At 42.2% G+C, this 22152-nt stretch overlaps 1 protein-coding gene across 4 annotated transcripts in view; it reads left to right on the top strand.

Moving 5' to 3' along the window:
- Positions 1–22152, top strand: part of LOC139276249 (uncharacterized) — a 75757-nt gene that overhangs the window by 43830 nt on the left and 9775 nt on the right. For all 4 annotated transcript variants that reach the window (XM_070893961.1, XM_070893962.1, XM_070893960.1 and 1 more), the window contains 2 exons: positions 10333–10540; positions 13523–13726. In XM_070893961.1, coding sequence (XP_070750062.1) covers positions 10333–10540; positions 13523–13726 — 412 coding nt within the window. The remainder of the gene's footprint in view (positions 1–10332; positions 10541–13522; positions 13727–22152) is intronic.

Here is a 22152-nt window from a genome sequence, read left to right on the forward strand (position 1 = left end):
GATTGCTGTTCAAAACTGCTTGCTGGGAGGTTTATGGGAAGTAGATGTGGATGAGGACAATATTGAGATGCGATGCTTTCCAAGGTAGCTAAGCTAGCTGACACTCACTCTAGACTCGAGCACTTGGATTGGCTGGGGAAAAAGAACTAAGGGATTCAAATGACCTTCTACACCACAAGCATGAAGTTTGAGCAATTCTTAATAAATCTATCTGAACTCTGATTCTCTCCTGCTTTGAGCTCCCTCCTCCCTGTCTCTTTTTGTACGATTTATTTTTTGCTTCGTGACTTTAAACTTTTCAGTAGCTACTAATATTCAACCTTCGGGTATTTGGTGGGATGATGTGAACAAATGCATATTGCAAACCTTCGTGGCTGGTAGCAAGGTATTCCAAGGATACATTTTCAGTTAAGTGACAGTGTATTTATTAGTTTGTGTATAAATAGTCATTGTTACTGTATAGTGTACTAAGCTGATTTGACACAGTTTACCCATAGGGATGAGCACAAGTTTCAGTTTTACGTCCTTATTAGAGTATTGCAGTTGGTAGGTTTTTTGTTTTCTGTCTATTTTCCATTCTACGAAGCAGTTCCTCAGAAAAATAGTAAGTGCCTTTTAAAATTTTTTTTTTTTGTTTACGCCCCCTCTCCAAATTTACACTTTACTTCTCCTCATCTCCTTGCTGCACCAGTGTATAAAGCTGCGTGTATCTTTTAAGTAGCCATTCTTCGCGTGTGTGTGCCTGGATGGTAAAGTCAGTAGAAACTGTCACCGTCGACCCTAATCTTGTCTCCATCTGTTGTGCATGCATACACCATTCTAATAGAGATTCCTGGAGAGGGAGTGACTATTTCTTCCTTTACCTAACTCCCCAGGCTAATTGTAACGCACTGGCACAACCTCAAACTAGATTGAACAACAACATGGATGATGAATCAAACTGGAAACCTTAGTGGTTTGTACACCATGTGGTGCATTTAGCAGCTGAGCTATGAAACATTTTTTCTTCTTCTTTCCATGTGCTGCTTGTTTTCTTTATCAGGCTAGCTTTCCTCCCATATGAAAAATATGACAGTAGTAAACCTACCATAGTGCTAGTACAGTATAAAGGTACAATCTTAAATGCTGCCAACAGTAAATGTCTCTTCTAATGGCTATGTACAATCCAAACCTTTTCTTCATCCCTAATTACTACTCCTTGTGGTAACATTTTATGACTGGAATGTATAATCCATGCAAATATCTGAGCTAGACTCTGTAAAAATGGAAACATTTAATACAAGATAAAAATATTCTGCACTAATCTGTACTCTGATTACTGTATATGTATCACTCTCATAAACCCTTTCAATTTTATTTAGCAAATAGTTAGTCTAAAGGAGCAGTTGATATTTGCAGCTTTTAAGCTTATTGTATTTGCAGTTGTTTGAAGTGTTGTACGTTCACTGTCTACATATATTAAAATTGCTTTCAATATATTCATTCTTTAAGTCATTTACTTTTACCTGTAGTGTGGAGGCCCGGAATTCGCTGCAAGGGTGGTATTGGTGCCGAACACTATAAATTAGACCCATACGCTCCCCGATTTTCCAGTGGCGAATTATCGTTAAATGGCCAAAGTTAAAAACCCATTGCGATGTGATGCTACTCAGGCCCGACAGTTTTTAAAATAGATGTTTGAAGGTTCAACTGATGAGCAGAAACCAGCACACATTCAAATTCTAGGGAACTGAAACGCCTTAAGGACTGTTCTAAACAGACTGATGTAAATTCATTAGATGAAACTGTGACCTCCTCACCCCCTTTCCCATTGAGGGTTGTACGAAAGACACAGAAACCAGATGCTTTTTAATTTTCAGTTGCTCAAACAGTCTGTAAACCCGGTACTATTTCTGATTTACCGGTTGGATTTTAATAATGTATAAATGAATGCATTTGAACAGCAAGGACCACATTTAGGAAGTGGAGGAGTAACATCCGAATTACGTATTTAAAAAAAAAAGACATATTTGGATGGTAGTTTAAGGCTAGGATCCGGTAAACCCATGCAAAATAGTGATCCCAGACAATGTCAGAACTGCACCACTCAATTCTTTCTTTAAAAGCAATTCATGAAGGCAACATAATTATTTCTTCATTCAAACAGTAAACGGCCATTCCTGTGATTACACCAAACATACTGAGCCCTCCAGCACCATTCTGTAATGGTCTAAGTGGCGATCGCAGTGGTGTTAATTCAGCAAACTTGACATCGCTGATCATTTAATGGGGTGGGGCTATGATAATTAGCTAGTCAACTTTATCAGCTCTGGTCTTTTTTATGGAGCAGCACACAACTCTCAGGAAATTATGGTGTGCCATATGTAATGGCATGTGTCACTTGCACCATAATTTCCTGTAATTTCTGCACCATAATAATGACGTCTGCCGTAGAATGTCACAAGTTTTCAGCAAATTCAGGCCCAGTTTTAAGTTGCAAAATTGTGTGCTGTATACTATAGTGAATGAGGAACTGCACAGAATTGAACCAGTAGGTTGCATGCCTAATCCATTTTGTAATTTTTCAATTTTTCACCAAGGCATGAGACCAATGCAGTCCTAAATAATATTGCTTCTCTTTCCTCAACAATAATCATAGAATGGCTGTATTTGAGTTAGGAATAGGTTATTCATTGGGAGCATTAATTAAGCCAATGGTGCAGCATGTTGATGTGCCAGTGCTCTGCCTGATGAAATCGCAGGCTGTCGATTGGGATTGGGGATTGCCTGTGGAATTTTCCCAGGTAGCCATAGAGACAGAAAATGTCTTGGTTGGGGGATATGAAGAAAGGAGACAATCTTCTTGGTACTTGCCAAAATTTTAAGTGGAGTAATACTAGGTGGAAAAAGTGACCAGCAATTTTGTGTGTCCACACCCTTTACATTCGATTAAAAAGTTACTGATTTGTCTGTTTGTTTGCTCCCTGGTAGAGATTGATGTTTAATATGGCAAGTCCTTGATTCTGAATCCGAAATCCTAAGTTAATAGAATGGTTCTTAAATTATGGCAAATAAAATCTTGGTATTCACAATACTCATTGTCTGGGGAAATAATGGCAAGTTTAATGTGCACACTGGTGATGTGTAAATAACAACAAAGCAATTTGTGGCAGGAAGAGATACCCTGTTAGTTGTGAATCGCCACCAGTTGCTGGACGATTTGTGCCGCTCCTCCATCAGCTTTGCAAAAACAGCAGCTCGATGTCAACCTCCCTGAGAGTTTTAAGATGTTGTATTTGCACATTAAATACAAATTAAACTCACTGCAGAAAGTTAGGGCTGGCACTTAATGACGCAAGGACCCTTTTAATGATGAGATTTATGATCCTGCAATGCCACTCAATCTCACTGGCCCAGAAACTGTGGAGTTTCATTCCTGCAGAAGGTAAATTGTTCTTAGCGTTTTTTAAATTTAAAATCTTTTTCTTTTTTGTCTGTCTTTTTCTCGTTCTTATCCAATCTTTCTTTCCTTCACTCCTTAGTGTAGCTGGTTTGACTCCATTTCACCCTATTTCCTTCAGCATTGTTCCTTTTTGTTTATTTCTCATTGGTGAATGCCGGGACAACTGTCGATCTTCTTAACCAATGTCCCAGATACCCCGTTGATTTTGCCCTGTGTTTATTTTTTTACATAATAATTTCGAGCTGAAGTGCAAGGGGGATAAAAATCTAACCAACTGAGCATGTTCCAGCAAATTCTGGGCCAGTGCTTCCATATAAGAACATAAGAACATAAGAAATAGGAGCAGGAGTAGGCCACCCGGCCCCTCGAGCCTGCTCCAATAAGATCATGGCTGATCTGATCATGGACTCGGCTCCACATCCCCGCCTGCTCCCCATAACCCTTTATCCCCTTATCGTTTAAGAAACTGTATTTCTGTCTTAAATTTATTCAATGTCCCAGTTTCCACAGCTCTCTGAGGCAGCGAATTCCACAGATTTACCACCCTCAAGAAATTTCTCCTCATCTCTTTTAAATGGGCGGCCCCTTATTCTAAGAATATGCCCTCTAGTTCTAGTCTCCCCTATCAGTGGAAACATCCTCTCTGCATCCACCTTGTCCAGCCCCCTAATAATCTTATACGTTTCAATAAGATCACCCCTCATTCTTCTGAATTCCAATGAGTAGAGGCTCAACCTTTCCTCATAAGTCAACCCCCTCAACTCCGGAATCAACCGAGTGAACCTTCTCTGAACTGCCTCCAAAGCAAGTATATCCTTTCATAAATATAGAAACCAAAACTGCACACAGTATTCCGGGTGTGGCCTCACCAATACCTTGTATAGCTGTAGTAAGAGTTCCCTGCTTTTATACTCCATCCCCTTTGCAATAAAAGCCAAGATACCATTGGCCTTCCTGATCACTGATATTGTCCACTAAATAAACTGAATGATTTTATAAGTGGAGCAGATTACATGAGGCACATCGCAGTGATACTTCTTGATGAACAGTCGATTGGTAGCAACTACAGATTTAGAAACTGGACTGATTATATTTGACATGGTGACATACTACAAAATGTAACTCATAATTCACCTATCTTTTCCTGTCTAAAATGCTTTTATCTTCCTATGTTGCACAAACAATCCCAGCCAAAAGGATTATGCTTTCAACTGGACGGCAACAGACTATGCAGGAGTGGTCTGAACTGTTTCCCCTTCCAGCACTGTGCAGTAGTGCCCACCCATTGCTTAGCATCTCCTCGTAGGGAATGGCTAAGAACATGAACTTGTCATATAGGAGATCAAGGCCACAAGCCCCCATCACATCACTCCTTGGTGCATCCCTTCCCCCTTCCCTCTTCCACTTCATTTCTCATTGCATGGGCCAAATTACAAGCAATACCTTTACAGAAATCTCTTTTATTGACCTTAACAAGTTAATGAACTTAATGTAAATTATAAAATTAAGATATAAGCCTAGAAATTACAGCTGGTGTTATTAGTGGATGGACACCGATTGTGGGTGCAGACAGATAAAGCCATAAAAAGCTCAGTAGCATTGAGTTTTAGAAATAGGACATGGAGTACAAAAGCTAAGAAGTTTGGTAAACAGTAAATGGTAATAGTTAGGCCAAAGTTAGAGCACCACGTGCCATTGTGATCATCCCATTTTGGAAAGGACATCAAAGTCATAGCAAGCATAACCGTATAGATGATAGCCGGTTTTGGAAACTCTAGCTGTGAGGAGAGACTTGAGATACTGGGACAATTTCCACTGGTGAAGAGAAGGCTGAGAACATTGAATAGAGGTTTTTAACATTATGAAGAGATTTATGGGACAAATGGTGGGGGGGGGGGGGAAAGAAGAGAAAGAGAGTTGGAGACTGAGTGATGCAGTGTCAACAATTTAAAATAGTCACCAAGAGTGGCAATAGAGAGTTCAGGAAAATTTCTTCAGAGTTATTAGAGCAGGGAATACTTTGCCACAGGGAGTGTTGAAGAGACTATTACATCTTTGAGAGGAGTAGATTACATTGAAGCAGAGGAAACACAGGTTTATGGGGACAGTGGGATTTGTTTTGGATTGTTTCAGCAAAGAGTTGGCACAGAGATGGTGGGCTAACTGACCTCCTCCTATGCTGTGAACTTGTGTGATTCTATGGACATCTGTCTAACTGCTATTTTAATGGTAGCAAGTTCACCCCTTCATTAATGTAGAAGACAGAGAAATGTCACGTGAACATGTTTGTATGCTAATACTTCCCTTCTGGGTTATGGTTTATTGGTGTTGCAACAGTGGTGTGAGCCATCAATCTGATTGATGATTCGAGGACAGAGGTCCAGAGGGAGGGAAAATCTGAAAGGGGAGCCATCTGAACTTCTCTCACCTATTGGCAGCCAGCTGAAGGGCGATGATGGCACAGGCCTTGAAGTAGGTTGTCTGCTTGTCCTTCCAGTTGAGGAATAGTGTGTGACATCGTTGGGGGACGGGAGTGTCTTATTAAAGTAGGAGAAGCTGTATGTAACATAGAAACATAGAAAAGAGGTGCAGGAGTAGGCCATTTGGCCCTTTGAGCCTGCACCACCATTCAATAAGATCATGACTGATCATTCCCTCAGTACCCCTTTCCTGCTTTCTCTCCCTACCCCTTGATTCCTTTAGCCGTAAGGGCCATATCTAACTTCCTCTTGAATATATCCAATGAACTGGTATCAATAACACTCTGCGGTAGGGAATTCCACAGGTTAACAACTCTGAGTGAAGAAGTTTCTCCTCATCTCAGTCCTAAATGGCCTACCCCTTATCCTTGGACTGTCCCCTGGTTCTGGATTTCCCCAACATCGGGAACATTCTTCCGCATCTAACCTGTCCAGTCCTGTCAGAATCTTTTATGTTTCTATGGGATCCCCTCTCATCCTTCTAAACTCCAGAGTATAAAGGCCCAGTCGATCCAGTCTCTCCTCATGTGTCAGTCCAGCCATCCCTGGAATCCGTCTGGTGAACCTTCGCTGCACTCCCTCAATAGCAAGAACGTCCTTCCTCAGATTAGGAGACCAAAACTGAACACACTGTTCCAGGTGAGGCCTCACCAAAGCCCTGTACAGCTGCAGTAAGACCTCCCTGCTCCTATACTCAAATCCCCTAGCTATGAAGGCCAACATGCCATTTGCCGCCTTCACTGCCTGCTGTACCTGCATGCCAACTTTCAATAACTGATGTACCATGACACCCAGGTCTCATTGCACCTCCCCTTTTCCTAATCTGCCGCCATTCAGATATTCTGCCTTTGTGTTTTTGCCTCCAAAATGGATAACCTCACATTTATCCACATTATACTGCATCTGCCATGCATTTGCCCACTCACCTAACCTGTCCAAGTCACCCTGCAGCCTTTGTGTCCTCCTCACAGCTCTCACCGCCACCCAGCTTAGTGCCATCTGCACACTTTGAGATATTACACTCAATTCCTTCATCGAAATCATTAATGTACATTGTAAATAACTGGGGTCCCAGTACTAAGCCCTGCAGCACCCCACTAGTCACTGCCTGCCATTCTGAAAAGGACCCGTTTATCCCGACTTCTCTGCTTCCTATCTGCCAACCAGTTCTCTATCCACGTCAGTACATTACCCCCAATACCATGTGCTTTGATTTTGCACACCAATCTCTTGTGTGGGACCTTGTCAAAAGCCTTTTGAAAGTCCAAATACACCACATCCACTGGTTCTCCCTTGTCCACTCTACTAGTTACATCCTCAAAAAATTCCAGAAGATTTGTCGAGCAGGATTTCCTTTTCATAAATCCATGCTGATTTGGACCGATCCTGTCACTGCTTTCCAAATGTGCTGCTAATTTCATCTTTAATAATTGATTCCAACATTTTCCCCACTACTGATGTCAGGCTAACCGGTCGATAATTACCCATTTTCTCTCTCCCTCCTTTTTTTTTTAAAAAGTGGTGTTACATTAGCTGCCCTCCAGTCCCTAGGAACTGATCCAGAGTCGATAGACTGTATTGGCTGGAGGACCTAATTTGGACTATTTGTTTCACACATTTTGATTTCTTGGCTGTTTTTCAGGCTGTTGTATTCCTCCTTTTTAAAAAAAAACTTACTACCAATCTCTTTGTTCCCAGAATACAGTTCTTATTAGTCATCCTTGGGGTTTCAATTAATCAGTAAATCTCTGACACTTTTGGAAAATTTTTCTAATTTGGCCATCTTTTTAACAAACCAATAAAGCATCAAATCCATGCATAAGTTACTCTTTCAACCGCACATTTCAGAAATGTCTTTTAATGTTTTTGGTGTATAGATACCTCATAATTTTCTAAATACATAATGCTCATAGTTTTCACAGCTTCTGATCAGCCAATCTGTCTCCAATTTTTGTGCATGTTGTGTCATCTAAGCCTATTACAGCCATTTTGCGTTTAATCTCTGTCATCTGTGTACTGCATGACCCTAATAATAATCTTTTTAAATAACTGAAAAATAGAGCCTTCATAATCTAAACTCCATCAATCTTGCTCTTCTGCATTATAAAGTAAGGAATTTATATTTTATAGCTATTATTATTTGTTTTAATTCACGAATACCGATAAGACCACTCCGTTTAGCTTTAAAGGTTGGGTGGGGGAAGGGACGGTTACATGAAAACAATCAAGGCTTCAGTTCGAGTAGCGTAAAAAGTATAAGCCTCTCCCTGGAGGCACGAAATCTGGGGCAGGCTCTGTATGTTGGCTGACAGAGATTGACCATTAAAGTAGGGACTGTTATGGTAATTCTTAAGATTGAGCCTGATTAGGAAACTTCAATTAAAATAATACCAAAATACTACGTATGCTGGAAATCTGAAATTAAAACCGAAAATGCTGGAAACACTCAGCAGGTCAGTTCTGATGAAAGGTCATAGACCTGAAACGTTAACTGTTTCTCGCTCCACAGATGCTGCCTGGCCCACTGAGTGCTTCCAGCATTTTCTGTTTTTATTTCATGGAATTTTAGTCACTGGTTTTGATCCTGAACTGCTCCTCTGATGGAGAGTAAATGGGCTGATGTCCACATTTCTACCTGATCCTGCACGGCCTGGTACTTGAGAGAATTGTCCTTGTAGCTGAGAGGATCTGACCTGCACTCGACCACAGATCGGGGGAGGGAGGGCTACACACAATCCTCATATTGCAACACACACTGGTGTAGTGGTTATGTTACTGGACTAATACTCCAGAAAACGTGAATTCAAATCCACCGTGGCAGTTTGAGAATTTGAATTCAGCTTTTTTTTTTAAAAAAGCTGGTGTAAGTAACAGTGATTGTTGTGAAAACCCATCTGGTTCACTACTGCCCGTTAGGCTTCGTAATGTCCTTCCCTGGTCTGGCTGATCTGTGACTCCAGTCTCACACCAACATGGCTGACTCTTAATTGCTCTCTGAAGCATTCTACTCTGTTGTATCAGAACTGCTACAAAGAATAACAAGGGTCTAAGAAGGTGGCCCACCACCTCCTTGGAGCAACTAGGAATGGGCAGTAAATGCTGACCTTGCCAGTGATGAATGGGGAAAAGTACACAGTATTGGAATATTTTTAAGGTATTTAAAGAATATTTCGGCCTTTTGGCTAAGATCATGCGTAACTGACCTGACAGGGGAGTAACCACCATAACCCCAAGGTGGTTCTCCCTGGATCAGGAAGGTATATGCTTGCTTTTTTGGAAACAGGAGGTGGGTGGGGTGGCTTGACCCATCCACCTCCACGGAGGTGTGTGGGGGACCTGACCCATCCACCTCCACGGAGGTGTGTGGGGGACCTGACCCATCCACCTCCATGGCACGAACCTGGTATTGCAGTACTTCCAGGAACGGTGCAGTGGCTCTAGGCCTTTTGGCTAAGAGCATTGGCGCAGAGTGATCCTTGAATGGGCCCAAGGTGACCTCTGGCGTTTGTGATTTGACAAAGAATTGGAACGATTGGCTACGAATTTCAAAAAAAAAAATTTTAAAGATGTTGTATATCTTGCGGTACATTTCAGTGGGTTTGCTGTGATTTGAAAAGGATCATCTTGAGCATCCCCAATTTTAATCACTGCTGGATGTACCTTCAGCTGCCAAGGCCCTAAGCTCTGGAATTTCTTCCCTATACCTCTTTGTGCCTCTCCCTCTTTTTAACCTACCTCTCTCCTGCCCTAATATCTCCGTATGTAGCTCGATGTATGTAGCTCGATGTCAAATTTTGTTAACTTTCCTGCAAAGCGCCTTGGGACATTTTTATTAGGTTAAAGGTGCTATATAAATACAAGTTGTTGTTATAAAATCCATGAATTTCTTTTGATCCTGTTTCTGATAATCTTAGTAAATGAACAGGAAAAAGGTGGTTCATGTATAATTAAAGATGTTGTACAGTTCCACGATCTTGTACATTCCAATGGGTATATTGTGATTTGAAAAGGATCATCGTGTCACCAAAATAATATTGTGACCGCTGTAGCCATGCAAGCTTGATCCTCATGGTTGCAAAAAGGAAATTAATCCATTTCCCACCTTTTTTGATATCCCTCATGTTCAATGAGCACATATGTCAGGTAATAAATTGCAGAAAATCAATCATGCCATTAGCATAGATTACTGGTCTTATGTTGTGCATCAGCATACTGGAACTTTTCAATGTAGCTTTATCATTGGGATTGTACATGTGGCAAAGGATGATGTGGTTTTCAGTTCTTCAACCAATTGAGCACACACCTGTTTTAACATTTGTCATCACGTGATCTGTATTTTATACTGCATCATAATTTTAGCAGCTGAGATTTTCCATGTTGATCCTATTAGCCATTATTTCTGGCCTTTAGGACATCACAGTTGATGATGGAAAAGCTTCAGAACAGGAAGGAGCGGCGGTGTGTGTCAATCTGGATTCTGATGGCGAGGATGAGGTAATCCTTTCTGACAAACCTTCGGAGGCTGAAACAACTACTGAAGTACAAGAAGAGGAATGGCAACCGAAAGACACCTCTACTGTGCCCAAGAATAAAAAGCGCAGAGCTTTTGAACCAAAAGGTTGAGAGAATAGCCTATTTTACAATTTTTGTTTTAAAGAATAGTTTTATGAACTATTTAAACATGTGTCCAAAAACTGCACTGTTGGGAAATGTTCATTCAAATCAATGGCCCGGATTTTACGGTCAGTGGCAAAGTGACTGTGCTTGTTGCTGTGACCTCTAAGAATGCTGCTCACAAAGATCGAGTGATCTCGGGCATTGATTTCACCTTTCCCGATTTGTTGGTTTGATTCTGGCGCCAACTCGTGTCCAGTAACAGTTTCGTCATCAAGTAGGCTAAGCAGCCAATCACATTGAAGAATTCTCAGACAGCAGGAAGTAAAATGCACTGATTATCCTTCACTTTTCATAAAATTTTAGAGAGCAAAATAAAGATTGGGACATACACATGGGATTAAGGTAGAAGCTAAAATATCAAACTTTAATTTTTTTAAATTATATTTAAAAACCTATGGAATTTTTATTATAATGAGAAAAAATGAGAAAAATATAAAATTAGTTTATCAAGGCCAGAGAGATTGTTCAGCAGTAGTTATGACTTGGTACGCAATTTAAAAACCCAGTTACCTAATTCAAAAGGCTTAAACTTTTGGGTTTTTTTTAACAGCGATATTACAGCGTAAAAGTTCACGTCAGTTCAGTGATTTCTAAAGATTCCCATCTGTAGGGCCTTCAGCAGCACACCTTGTGGAGTGGCAGGGAATTACCGACAGCAATTTCTGAATTTCTACGTTTAACTGCGCTTGTGTGGACGCCAGAAGTTGCTGTTAGTTTCACAGGGTAATGATGACACATGCTGATCATTTCACAGTCGTTACAGCCGCAAAATCCGGGCCTATAAGGATTGGTACTCTTCACATTCTTAATATTTATTGTATCTTTTTAATTAAGAGCAAATCTCCTGTCAAGATCTAATTTCAAACACAAATGATTACAAAGAATTATGATTAACCCTAACATATTTTTAATTTTGTTTTGTCATGAGACTTTTTAAATAAATAAAAAAATGTTTTAATCCTGATGTTTTAAGGTATTGGCTTGGCATAGATACTGTGCCAGCAGTACAAAGGGATCAAATTAACATCAGTGGTTAATGCTGAGTTAATCATCTAATTATTAACTGTATCTCTATTAATTTCTTAAAGGTTGGCTTTGCTCACTAAATCACCAGGGTTACTGGAATCAGCATTTACTGTTTAAACACAAATATTTAAAAGTCAACTGAGTTGCGCAGTGATGGTGTTCCTAATCATCATTTTGTTACCATTAGTTTTTAAGAGTGGGGGCGGATTCTATTGCTGAGGCTCCCTCTTTAAGGTCATCCCACCCATTCTTTATTTGATTTTGCGATCACGCACCATTCAGGAAGAAGTCCGCGTCCATAGGAGTTCTTTCCTCACCAACTCCATTAATGAGGCTTCGGCCATCAATTTACAGTGGGCAATTCTTATAATTTGTCAACAAATTTTTCAATTTTCCCCCTCCCCCCTCCCCCCCTCCCCCCCCCCCCCCCCCCACAGACTAGGAAGTTTCATTTGACACATTGTCTTAGAAATATGAGACTTTTCTGGCCAGAGAAGACCATGGGGATGATTTTTTTTTAAAATCCTTTTGTCCCACTCAAGATGGCTAGATTGAGCAGAATTGGATCCGACTTATTTTCAGTCCTGCTCACATTTCCAGTGAGGTCCAAGGCGGATATTGGAAGCTCCTATCTGAAGCAGGCAGGAGTTTCATTTGTGTATGTAAAAGAGGTGTGAAAGTTCCCGCCCCCCATAATTTACATGATGGGTGGGCTTCTTCGACCTATGCCCAAGAAACCTGCCATCCAGGATTGCTGGGTGGTGGTGGGGGACAGGGGAATGTTAATTAAAAAGCATAGCGCATTAAAGGTAAGTATCTTAGCACAGTTCTGAGCCATTTTGGTTTTTTTTCCTGTTACCACTTAGGATTTCATGAGTGTTTGTGCAGCTGTCCTTAATTATTCTTTTTCTTTTTGCCCCATCACCATTCCTGGCACATATAGGAATTTTCCAAGGTGCCCTCCAAACAGCACCCACATACTGGCACTTGCAGTGAGACATGAGATGACCTCACGATAGCAGAAGTAGTGCTCAATGAAGCTCCTCTTCCAGAATGAACCTGTGCCAGCAGACCTCTGTCAGTACTATAATACACGAATGCCTGATTAACCGTTATGCTGGATAGTTCTTCAGAAGCACCCCAACCATCGCAGGGTAATCGGGGGGGGAGAATTGCCTAATTGTCCACCCATGCCAAGATGCCACCAGTCATTCTGTAGGCCATGCCACATCTACCTAGCAGGGACTGTCGGGACCAGTCTTCTCAAGATCTGGGTCAACAGAGGCGGGTACAGAGCTGTGCCATCTGGTGCAAGGACACAGGACTGGCACATGCAGAGTCAGTAATGGTCAGCTGTTCATCCAAGCAAGCCACAATGCTGACCTTTGTGAATAGCGCCATCGACTTTAGTAGCCATCAAGCATAAGGTCAGGTGTTGAGCTCCTCTGTCACATCTACAGACTGGTGCCTTCACCATGGTCCCTTCATTTCTTAATCCCATGTCCTTTCAGCCTTGGCAAAGGCTGCTTATGGCTTGGGGTGCCCTTTAAGTCTCTTCAAAGGTTTCAAAATTGTGTACTTCTATTGGCCCCTTAACTTTAAGTTTGAATTGCATGCTAATTTTCATCTCTCGCCACTCATCTTGATGCTGTGAATGATTATACAAGTGAGCTTACACCAGAGAACTGAACGCAATGAACACACTTTTGGATGCGTTTGTACCAATTCCTAACCATTTAGAACTGATTTAAATGCAGATTGACTCCAGTATACACGATGGTTCAACAAGGCATAGAGATGCAATCTATAATGAACCTTTCATGAATTAGCAGGTGTGTTATGTATATGTATGTATGTGTTTAACCAGAGTTTTTCTTCGACTATTTTTCCTCACCAGAAACTCTTGGTAATCCAGCTCGGCAAGTCGAACTCCCGTATTCTGCTGTGTACGTCGCTAAGCAAAAAATAAGACCAGAGCTGGCAGCGCGATACCTAGTTCGACATCTGTTTCCTGAGGAGGTGCTGGTCAGAAGCAATGTGTATGGAAATCAAGATCGGGGCATAACTCCTTTAGACAGCAACAAAATCAGTGCTGTCCGAGGTATTTAAAGATAATTACCGTGATCGAACTTGTATGTCTTTAAAAAGAGACCACTGTTTGGTCCACTGAAAAAAATGTCGTTATTGAAGACGTTAAGTTGCTGACAGATCTGTGACTAATTCAGCTAATGGAATTGAATTATTTGGTGCACATCCCCATCAGTACTAATATGATGGTAATTAAAATCAGATGGGTTCTATAACCAGCTGGCGATCCGCTCTGCCAGTTTATCGTCCAAAGTGGTGAAACTGAGAATTGCCTCCGTGCTTCCAGGGAGAAAATAGAGCATTTCTTTTCCTTTCCTACTTCCTGTCATGAGCCCCTGAGTTCAGGTCTGAGCTTAGTTTTGGTGATACCTGCAGCACACAGTCCTCTCCGTATAGTGTATGTGGGATCTCTTTGCCTCAGAAAGACTCCTCTACTGTACAAGGGTTGGATTTTCTTGAGTGTACGCATGTTCAAAATTTCAGGACAGTTTTTGCTGTGGATTTATGCCCGTTGGGAAGATTTAGATGTGCCAGGCTAATAAGATTCTTAATGGAAACAAAGGATATAATCTCTGCTATCAGTGGATTCGAACCCAGCCTCTCCCTCAAACTCTCTTAAATTACGGAAACACAACCATTAGGGAGAATAATATAAAAATGTTTTTAAAAAAAAAAAATGAAAGTAATACATTTTTTTAACCTGCCTTTGTTCATTGCAGTATGATCATCAAGCTAAGAAAACACTTCCCCCCCCCAAATCTGCCTTGAGTGTTAAGAGGAATAAAAATCATGAAGCAAAATCGGAGCTTAATGTATATTTAATATAAAAGGAAAGACCCGAATTTATATAGCGTCTTTCATGATCTCAAACCATCCCAAAGTGCTTTACAGCCAAAAAAGTACTTTTGAAGTGTAGTCACTATTGTAATGTAGCAAACGCAGTAGCCAATTTGCGCACAGTAAGCTCCCACAAACAGCAATGTGATAATGAACAGATAATCTGTTTTTAAGTGATGTTAGTTGAAGGATAAATATTGGCCAGGACATCGGGGTAAACTCCCCTGTTCTTTAAAATACTGGTGTGGGATCTTTTGCGTCCACCTGAGCGGGCAGATGAAGGCTTGGTTTCACAACTGATCCAAAAGCTGGCATTTCCAGTACTGCACTGTCGGTGCTTGAGTCTCTGGAGTGTGACTTGAACCTACAACCTTCTGACTCTGGCAATGCTTAGAAGATATAAATAGAAGACATTAGGAGGTAGAAATTACCCTCCGCCTGAAACTGGGTGCACCAACCATTTTTTTGTCTTACTGGAGAAATTCAGTGTTTTGTCATGCTGATGATGTCAGCGCGAGGCGGACGTGCCGTGTTGCGCTGATGCGTCACAACGTCTCTCCCATTCACTTAAAAGGGAGACCCACTATGAGCTCTGCAGATGTTTTGGTTTAGGCCACCAGGGAGGGTTTCGGCCGGGCCAAACCCAGGGGCATAATTGTCGGGCCAACATGGCAGTTGGCCGACTTTTTAAAAAAAAAAAAAAAAACATGGTGGCCATGATGGTGCGTCCTCCCCTTTAAGAGCCGCCGTGCCACTATTTCAGAGAGTTGTCACACAAAAGCTGTTGGGGGGGGGGAGCAGTGGCCAGCGCTGGGGCCTTTCTCGCGGGGCAATTTCGGGTAAGGGGCAATTGTGTGAGGGGGTCCCTCCCAGTTGGAAAGGAGTCGGCGCGTGTACGCAGCGGCAGGAAAACGGACGGAGCGGTCCCAGACACTGCTCTACTCCCTGAAGTAGGGCAATTTCCACGGAGAGTCGGCGGCCTTTCCGGCAGCCAAAGGCCTTATCGGGAGGGGCAATTTCTGCCCCTAGATGTATTTTTATCATTTGTAAGTCATTGTTACTTTAATGTTGCCTCCATGAAAGCACTCTTGCACTTGAACCTTTACACTCTACATGTCTCGTATATCCATATGATGGAAATGAAAATTGGGCAGTTTCAATAAGGACCAGTCGATCTGCTCCAACAGTTTACCACCCAAGGGATGAAAGTAAAAGTTACCCCTCTCACCTGTGCCCTGACAACAAGAGACATATGAATACATTTTGCTCCATGGAAGAAAGTTCCCCTTTAGTATGGAACATGGTATTGTCTTTTAGGTTATGCGGAAACTCTTGTCAACTGAGGTCCGAGTTTTGTAACTGAGGCAACTGTTAATATGGAAACATGAGCAAACTGCGCATGGCTTGGAATTTAATATGCATTAGAATCCAGACCGAAAGTGCTCTCAAGGCAACCAGTACGGGGACCTTTATTTTTTTTTCGAGCTAAAAGTAATGCAGCAGGTGCTGTAATAGTTTGGTGACATTTGTTGAAAGGCTGGTTATTGCAAATAAAATCTGTAAATAATTGCTGTGAGGTGCCAAAGTACATCTAAATGAATTTCAACCTTTGCACTGTAGTGTTTAGATGGATGGTTTTAGATAAGATATGGTATTGAGAACATTCTGTCCAGGTACAAGGGTCAGGGTGAAAGTCATGGATCTGCTGAAAGCCAAGAGGGATAGTACTATAGTACTGAATAACTGAGCTGGGGTGACATTAGGTTGCTTGACTCTCTATAAAGACAGGCACAGACTAAATGGCCTCTTCCTGTGCTGAAATTTCTAAGGATTCTAGTTATGTAAAAGTTTCTAAAGCGTCTGTTATTCTCCAGACTCCACACTTTATTCAGTTGCAATTCATTGGGGAAACGGTTATTTCCCGCTAGATTGTTTTCTAACCTTTGGGATAATCCGGACAGGTTGTTGCGATAACAAGATAAAGAGGCAAACAGCTGCCAATCTAGAGAAACGTCTCAACGACATCAACAGCTAGCCTCTATTTGATCTCAGTAGCTACCTGATCCACTTACCCACAGGGCATATCTGAGCACTGCTCTCCCTCGCTGGGTCAGACAGAGTGGCAACTAATTCATTTTCAAAAATGTGTTCATAGGATGTGGACATCGCTGGCAAGGCCAGCATTTATTGCCCATCCCTAATTACCCTTGCAAAGGTAGTGGTGAGCTGCCGCCTTGAACCGCTGTAGTCTGTGGTGAAGCTACTCCCACAGTGCTGTTACTGAGGGAGTTCCAGGATTTTGACCCAGTGACGATGAAGGAGCGGCGATATATTTCCAAGTCAGGATGGTGTGTGACTTGGAGGGGGACGTGGTGGTGTTCCCATGCGTCTGTTGCCTTCATCTTCTAGGTGATAGAGATGACGGGTTAAGGAGGTGATGCCGAAGACGCCGTGGTGAGTTGCTGCAGTGCATTTTGTAGACGGTACACACTGCAGCCACGGTACGCCGGTGGTGGAGGGAGTGAATGTTTAAGGTGGTGGATGAAGTGCCAATCAAGCAGGCTGATTTGTCCTGGATGGTGTCAAGCTTCTTGTGTTGTTGGAATTGCACCCATCCAGGCAAGTGGAAAGTATTCCATCACACTCCTGACTTGTGCCTTGTAGATGGTGGAAAAGCTTTGGAGAATCAGGAGGTGAGATACACACTGCAGAACTCCCAGCCTGACCTGTTCTTGTTGCCACAATCTTTGTGGCTGGTTCAGTTAAGTTTCTGGTCACTGGTAACCCCCAGGATGTTGATGGTGAGGGATTCAGCAATGGCAATGCTGTTGAATATCAAGGGTGCTGGTTAGACTCTTGCTTGTTGGAGATTGCCTGTCATTTGTGTGGAACAAATGTTACTTGCCACGTATCAACCAAAGCCTGAATGTCGTCCAGGTCTTGCTGCATGCAGGCATGGGCTGCTTCATTTTCTGAGGAGTTGCGAATGGCAATGAACACTGCAATCATCGGCGAACATCCCCACTTCTGATCTTTTATAGAAACATACAAAATAAGTGCAGGAGTAGGCCATTCGGCCCTTCTAGCCTGCACCGCCATTCAATGAGTTCATGGCTGAACATGCAACTTCAGTACCCCATTCCTGCTTTCTCACCATACCCCTTGATCCCCCTAGTAGTAAGGACTTCATCAAACTCCTTTTTGAATATATTAGTGAATTGGCCTCAACAACTTTCTGTGGTAGAGAATTCCACAGGTTCACCACTCTCTGGGTGAAGAAATTCCTCCATCTCGGTCCTAAATGGCTTCCCCCTTATCCTTAGACTGTGTCCCCTGGTTCTGGACTTCCCCAACATTGGGAACATTCTTCCTGCATCTAACCTGTCTAACCCCGTCAGAATTTTAAACGTTTCTATGAGGTCCCCTCTCATTCTTTTGAACTCCAGTGAATACAAGCCCAGTTGATCCAGTCTTTCTTGATAGGTCAGTCCCGCCATCCCGGGAATCAGTCTGGTGAACCTTCGCTGCACTCCCTCAATAGCAAGAATGTCCTTCCTCAGGTTAGGAGACCAAAACTGTACACAATACTCCAGGTGTGGCCTCACCAAGGCCCTGTACAATTGTAGCAACACCTCCCTGCCCTTGTACTCAAATCCCCTCGCTATGAAGGCCAACATGCCATTTGCTTTCTTAACCGCCTGCTGTACCTGCATGCCAACCTTCAATGACTGATGTACCATGACACCCAGGTCTCTTTGCACCTCCCCTTTTCCTAATCTGTCACCATTCAGATAATAGTCTGTCTCTCTGTTTTTACCACCAAACTGGATAACCTCACATTTATCCACATTATACTTCATCTGCCATGCATTTGCCCACTCACCTAACCTATCCAAGTCGCTCTGCAGCCTCATAGAATCCTCCTTGCAGCTCACACTGCCACCCAACTTAGTGTCATCTGCAAATTTGGAGATACTACATTTAATCCCCTCGTCTAAATCATTAATGTACAGTGTAAACAGCTGGGGCCCCAGCACAGAACCTTGCGGTACCGCACTAGTCACTGCCTGCCATTCTGAAAAGTCCCCATTTACTCCTACTCTTTGCTTCCTGTCTGACAACCAGTTCTCAATCCATGTCAGCACACTACCCCCAATCCCATGTGCTTTAACTTTGCACATTAATCTCTTGTGTGGGACCTTGTCGAAAGCCTTCTGAAAGTCCAAATATACCACATCAACTGGTTCTCCCTTGTCCACTCTACTGGAAACATCCTCAAAAAATTCCAGAAGATTTGTCAAGCATGATTTCCCTTTCACAAATCCATGCTGACTTGGACCTATCATATTACCTCTTTCCAAATGCACTGCTATGACATCCTTAATAATTGATTCCATCATTTTACCCACTACCAATGTCAGGCTGACCGGTCTGTAATTCCCTGTTTTCTCTCTCCCTCCTTTTTTAAAAAGTGGGGTTACATTGGCTACCCTCCACTCCATAGGAACTGATCCAGAGTCAATGGAATGTTGGAAAATGACTGTCAATGCATCCACTATTTCCAAGGCCACCTCCTTAAGTACTCTGGGATGCAGTCCATCAGGCCCTGGGGATTTATCGGCCTTCAATCCCATCAATTTCCCCAACACAATTTCCCGACTAATAAGGATTTCTCTCAGTTCCTCCTCCTTACTAGACCCTCCGACCCCTTTTATATCCGGAAGGTTGTTTGTGTCCTGCTCAGTGAATACCGAACCAAAGTACTTGTTCAATTGGTCCGCCATTACTTTGTTCCCCGTTATGACTTCCCCTGATTCTGACTGCAGGGGACCTACGTTTGTCTTTACTAACCTTTTTCTCTTTACATATCTATAGAAACTTTTGCAATCCGTCTTAATGTTCCCTGCAAGTTTCTTCTCGTACTCCATTTTCCCTGCCCTAATCAAACCCTTTGTCCTCCTCTGCTGAGTTCTAAATTTCTCCCAGTCCCCGGGTTCGCTGCTATTTCTGGCCAATTTGTATGCCACTTCCTTGGCTTTAATGCTATCCCTGATTTCCCTTGATAGCCACGGTTGAGCCACCTTCCCTTTTTTATTTTTACGACAGACAGGAATGTACAATTGTTGTAGTTCATCCATGCGGTCTCTAAATGTCTGCCATTGCCCATCCACAGTCAACCCCTGAAGTATCATTCGCCAATCTATCCTAGCCAATTCACGCCTCATACCTTCAAAGTTACCCTTCTTTAAGTTCTGGACCATGGTCTCTGAATTAACTATTTCATTCTCCATCCTAATGCAGAATTCCACCATATTATGGTCACTCTTCCCCAAGGGGCCTCGCACAACGAGATTGCTAATTAATCCTCTCTCATTACACAACACCCAGTCTAAGATGGCCTCCCCCCTAGTTGGTTTCTCGACATATTGGTCTAAAAAACCATCCCTTATGCACTCCAGGAAATCCTCCTCCACCGTATTGCTTCCAGTTTGGTTAACCCAATCTATGTGCATATTAAAGTCACCCATTATAACTGCTGCATCTTTATTGCACGCACCCCTAATTTCATGTTTGATGCCCTCCCCAACATCACTACTACTGTTTGGAGGTCTGTACACAACTCCCACTAACGTTTTTTGTCCTTTGGTATTCTGCAGCTCTACCCATATAGATTCCACATCCTCCAAGCTAATGTCCTTCCGAACTATTGCCTTAATTTGCTCCTTAACCAGCAATGCTACCCCACCTCCTTTTCCTTTTATTCTATCTTTCCTGAATGTTGAATACCCCTGGATGTTGAGTTCCCAGCCCTGATCATCCTGGAGCCACGTCTCCGTAATCCCAATCACATCATATTTGTTAACATCTATTTGCACAGTTAATTCATCCACCTTATTGCGGATACTCCTTGCATTAAGACACAAAGCCTTCAGGCTTGTTCTTTTAAAACCCTTTGTCCTTTTAGAATTTTGCTGTACAGTGGCCCTTTTTGTTCTTTGCCTTGGGTTATGATGGAGGGAAGGTCATCGATAAAACAACTGAAGATGGTTGGGTCTAGGACACTGCCCTGAGGAACTCCTGCAGCGATCTCCTGGGGCTGTCATGATTTATACCTCCAACAATCACAACCATCTTCCTTTGTGCTAGATATAACTCCAGCCAGTGGAGAGTTTTCCCCCTGATTCCCATTAACTTCAGTTTTACTGGGGCTCCTTGATGCCACACTCTGGTCAAATGCTGCCTTGATGTCAAGGGCAGTCACTCTTCACCTCTGGAATTCAGCTCTTTTGTTCATGTTTGGATCAAGGCTGTAATGATGTCTGGAGCCAAGTGGTCCTGGGCATTGATGAGCAAGTGCTGCTTGATAGCAGAGTCGGTGACACCTTCTATCACTTTGCTGATGATTAAGAGTAGGCTGATGGGGTGCTAATTGGTCCGATTGGATTTGTCTTGTTTTTTTTGTGGACAGGACATACCTGGGCAGTTTTCCACATTGCCGGATAGATGTCAGTGTTGCAGGAAATCATGTAAGAGAAAGAAGACATTCGTGTAGTCCTTTTGGCATCTCTGTTGTAACTAACTCAGTGGTGACTATTGGTCCTGTGGCAGCAAAGGGACATTCAACACCTTTTGAATGGATGAGTCCTTCATATATGAACAAGATTTTTTTTTTTTTCCTGAAGTGCACTTGTTTGTTTTAATTTATGTGGATCAATCTTCTTGCTGGACTTTGAAGGCAGTCAGCTAAGTTAGAGTACATATTGTATTGGGCCAAAAAGTCTGTCTTCTGATATTAGATTTTATAGTAAGCTCTGGGGGGGGAGGTGGGGAGGATGTATAGTAAAGCTAGATTTGTTTCTTTTTAAAGAAAGGGTAAAATGAAAATTCATTATGGAGGATGGAATGGGAAATGCAAATAGAGAAATAAAAATGACACCGGATGAGAAGCGTTTAGATGTTGTTTAAAATTGTATTTTAAATGTTTGTTTTAGTTGTAGTACAAGTTTAAAATTAACTTTATTACGGTAATACTAGTTTACGTCTCAATACATGAGCTGAAATCTTGCAAAGCTGGCTGTCCAAGGAGAGACAGCTATTTCTTCAATTCTGCCAAAAGTTGAAGGGTTAAATCCAGGACGGTTCATTTTAAGAGCTTTCACAGATGATTTGGCTCCCAAAAGGAACAGACTGTTAAGTGAAGTTTTTGAGCCTTGACTGGATTCGGTCTTGGCATTTAGAAAATGTTATATTTCAAGGACATATGATGCCAAGGGGAGATTATTTTTATGATGTTTGGTCAATTGCTTTACAGCCATGAATTCTGGTTTTCTAATAAGTTTGCTTTATTAAATTTAGCTCCATATAAGTTAATTGAGTGGCTATTGCAACCTTCCATTCTCCTTGAAAAAATTGTAGGCGAGCATCATAATATCAGCTTTCATGAAAGAGGCCGGATAGATCAGCTTTTTGCATGACCTTCGGCACCATCACAAAATTGTAACCTTCATAGATGTATTTATGCTCTCTGACGCCTGCTTTCTTGTGACCTTAAATGTGATTCATTGAATCAAATGAGCTTCAGACTCTCAGGCTAGATCCACC

Source organism: Pristiophorus japonicus, chromosome 11 (genome assembly GCF_044704955.1).
Source record: "Pristiophorus japonicus isolate sPriJap1 chromosome 11, sPriJap1.hap1, whole genome shotgun sequence".
Classification (NCBI taxonomy): domain Eukaryota; kingdom Metazoa; phylum Chordata; class Chondrichthyes; family Pristiophoridae; genus Pristiophorus; species Pristiophorus japonicus.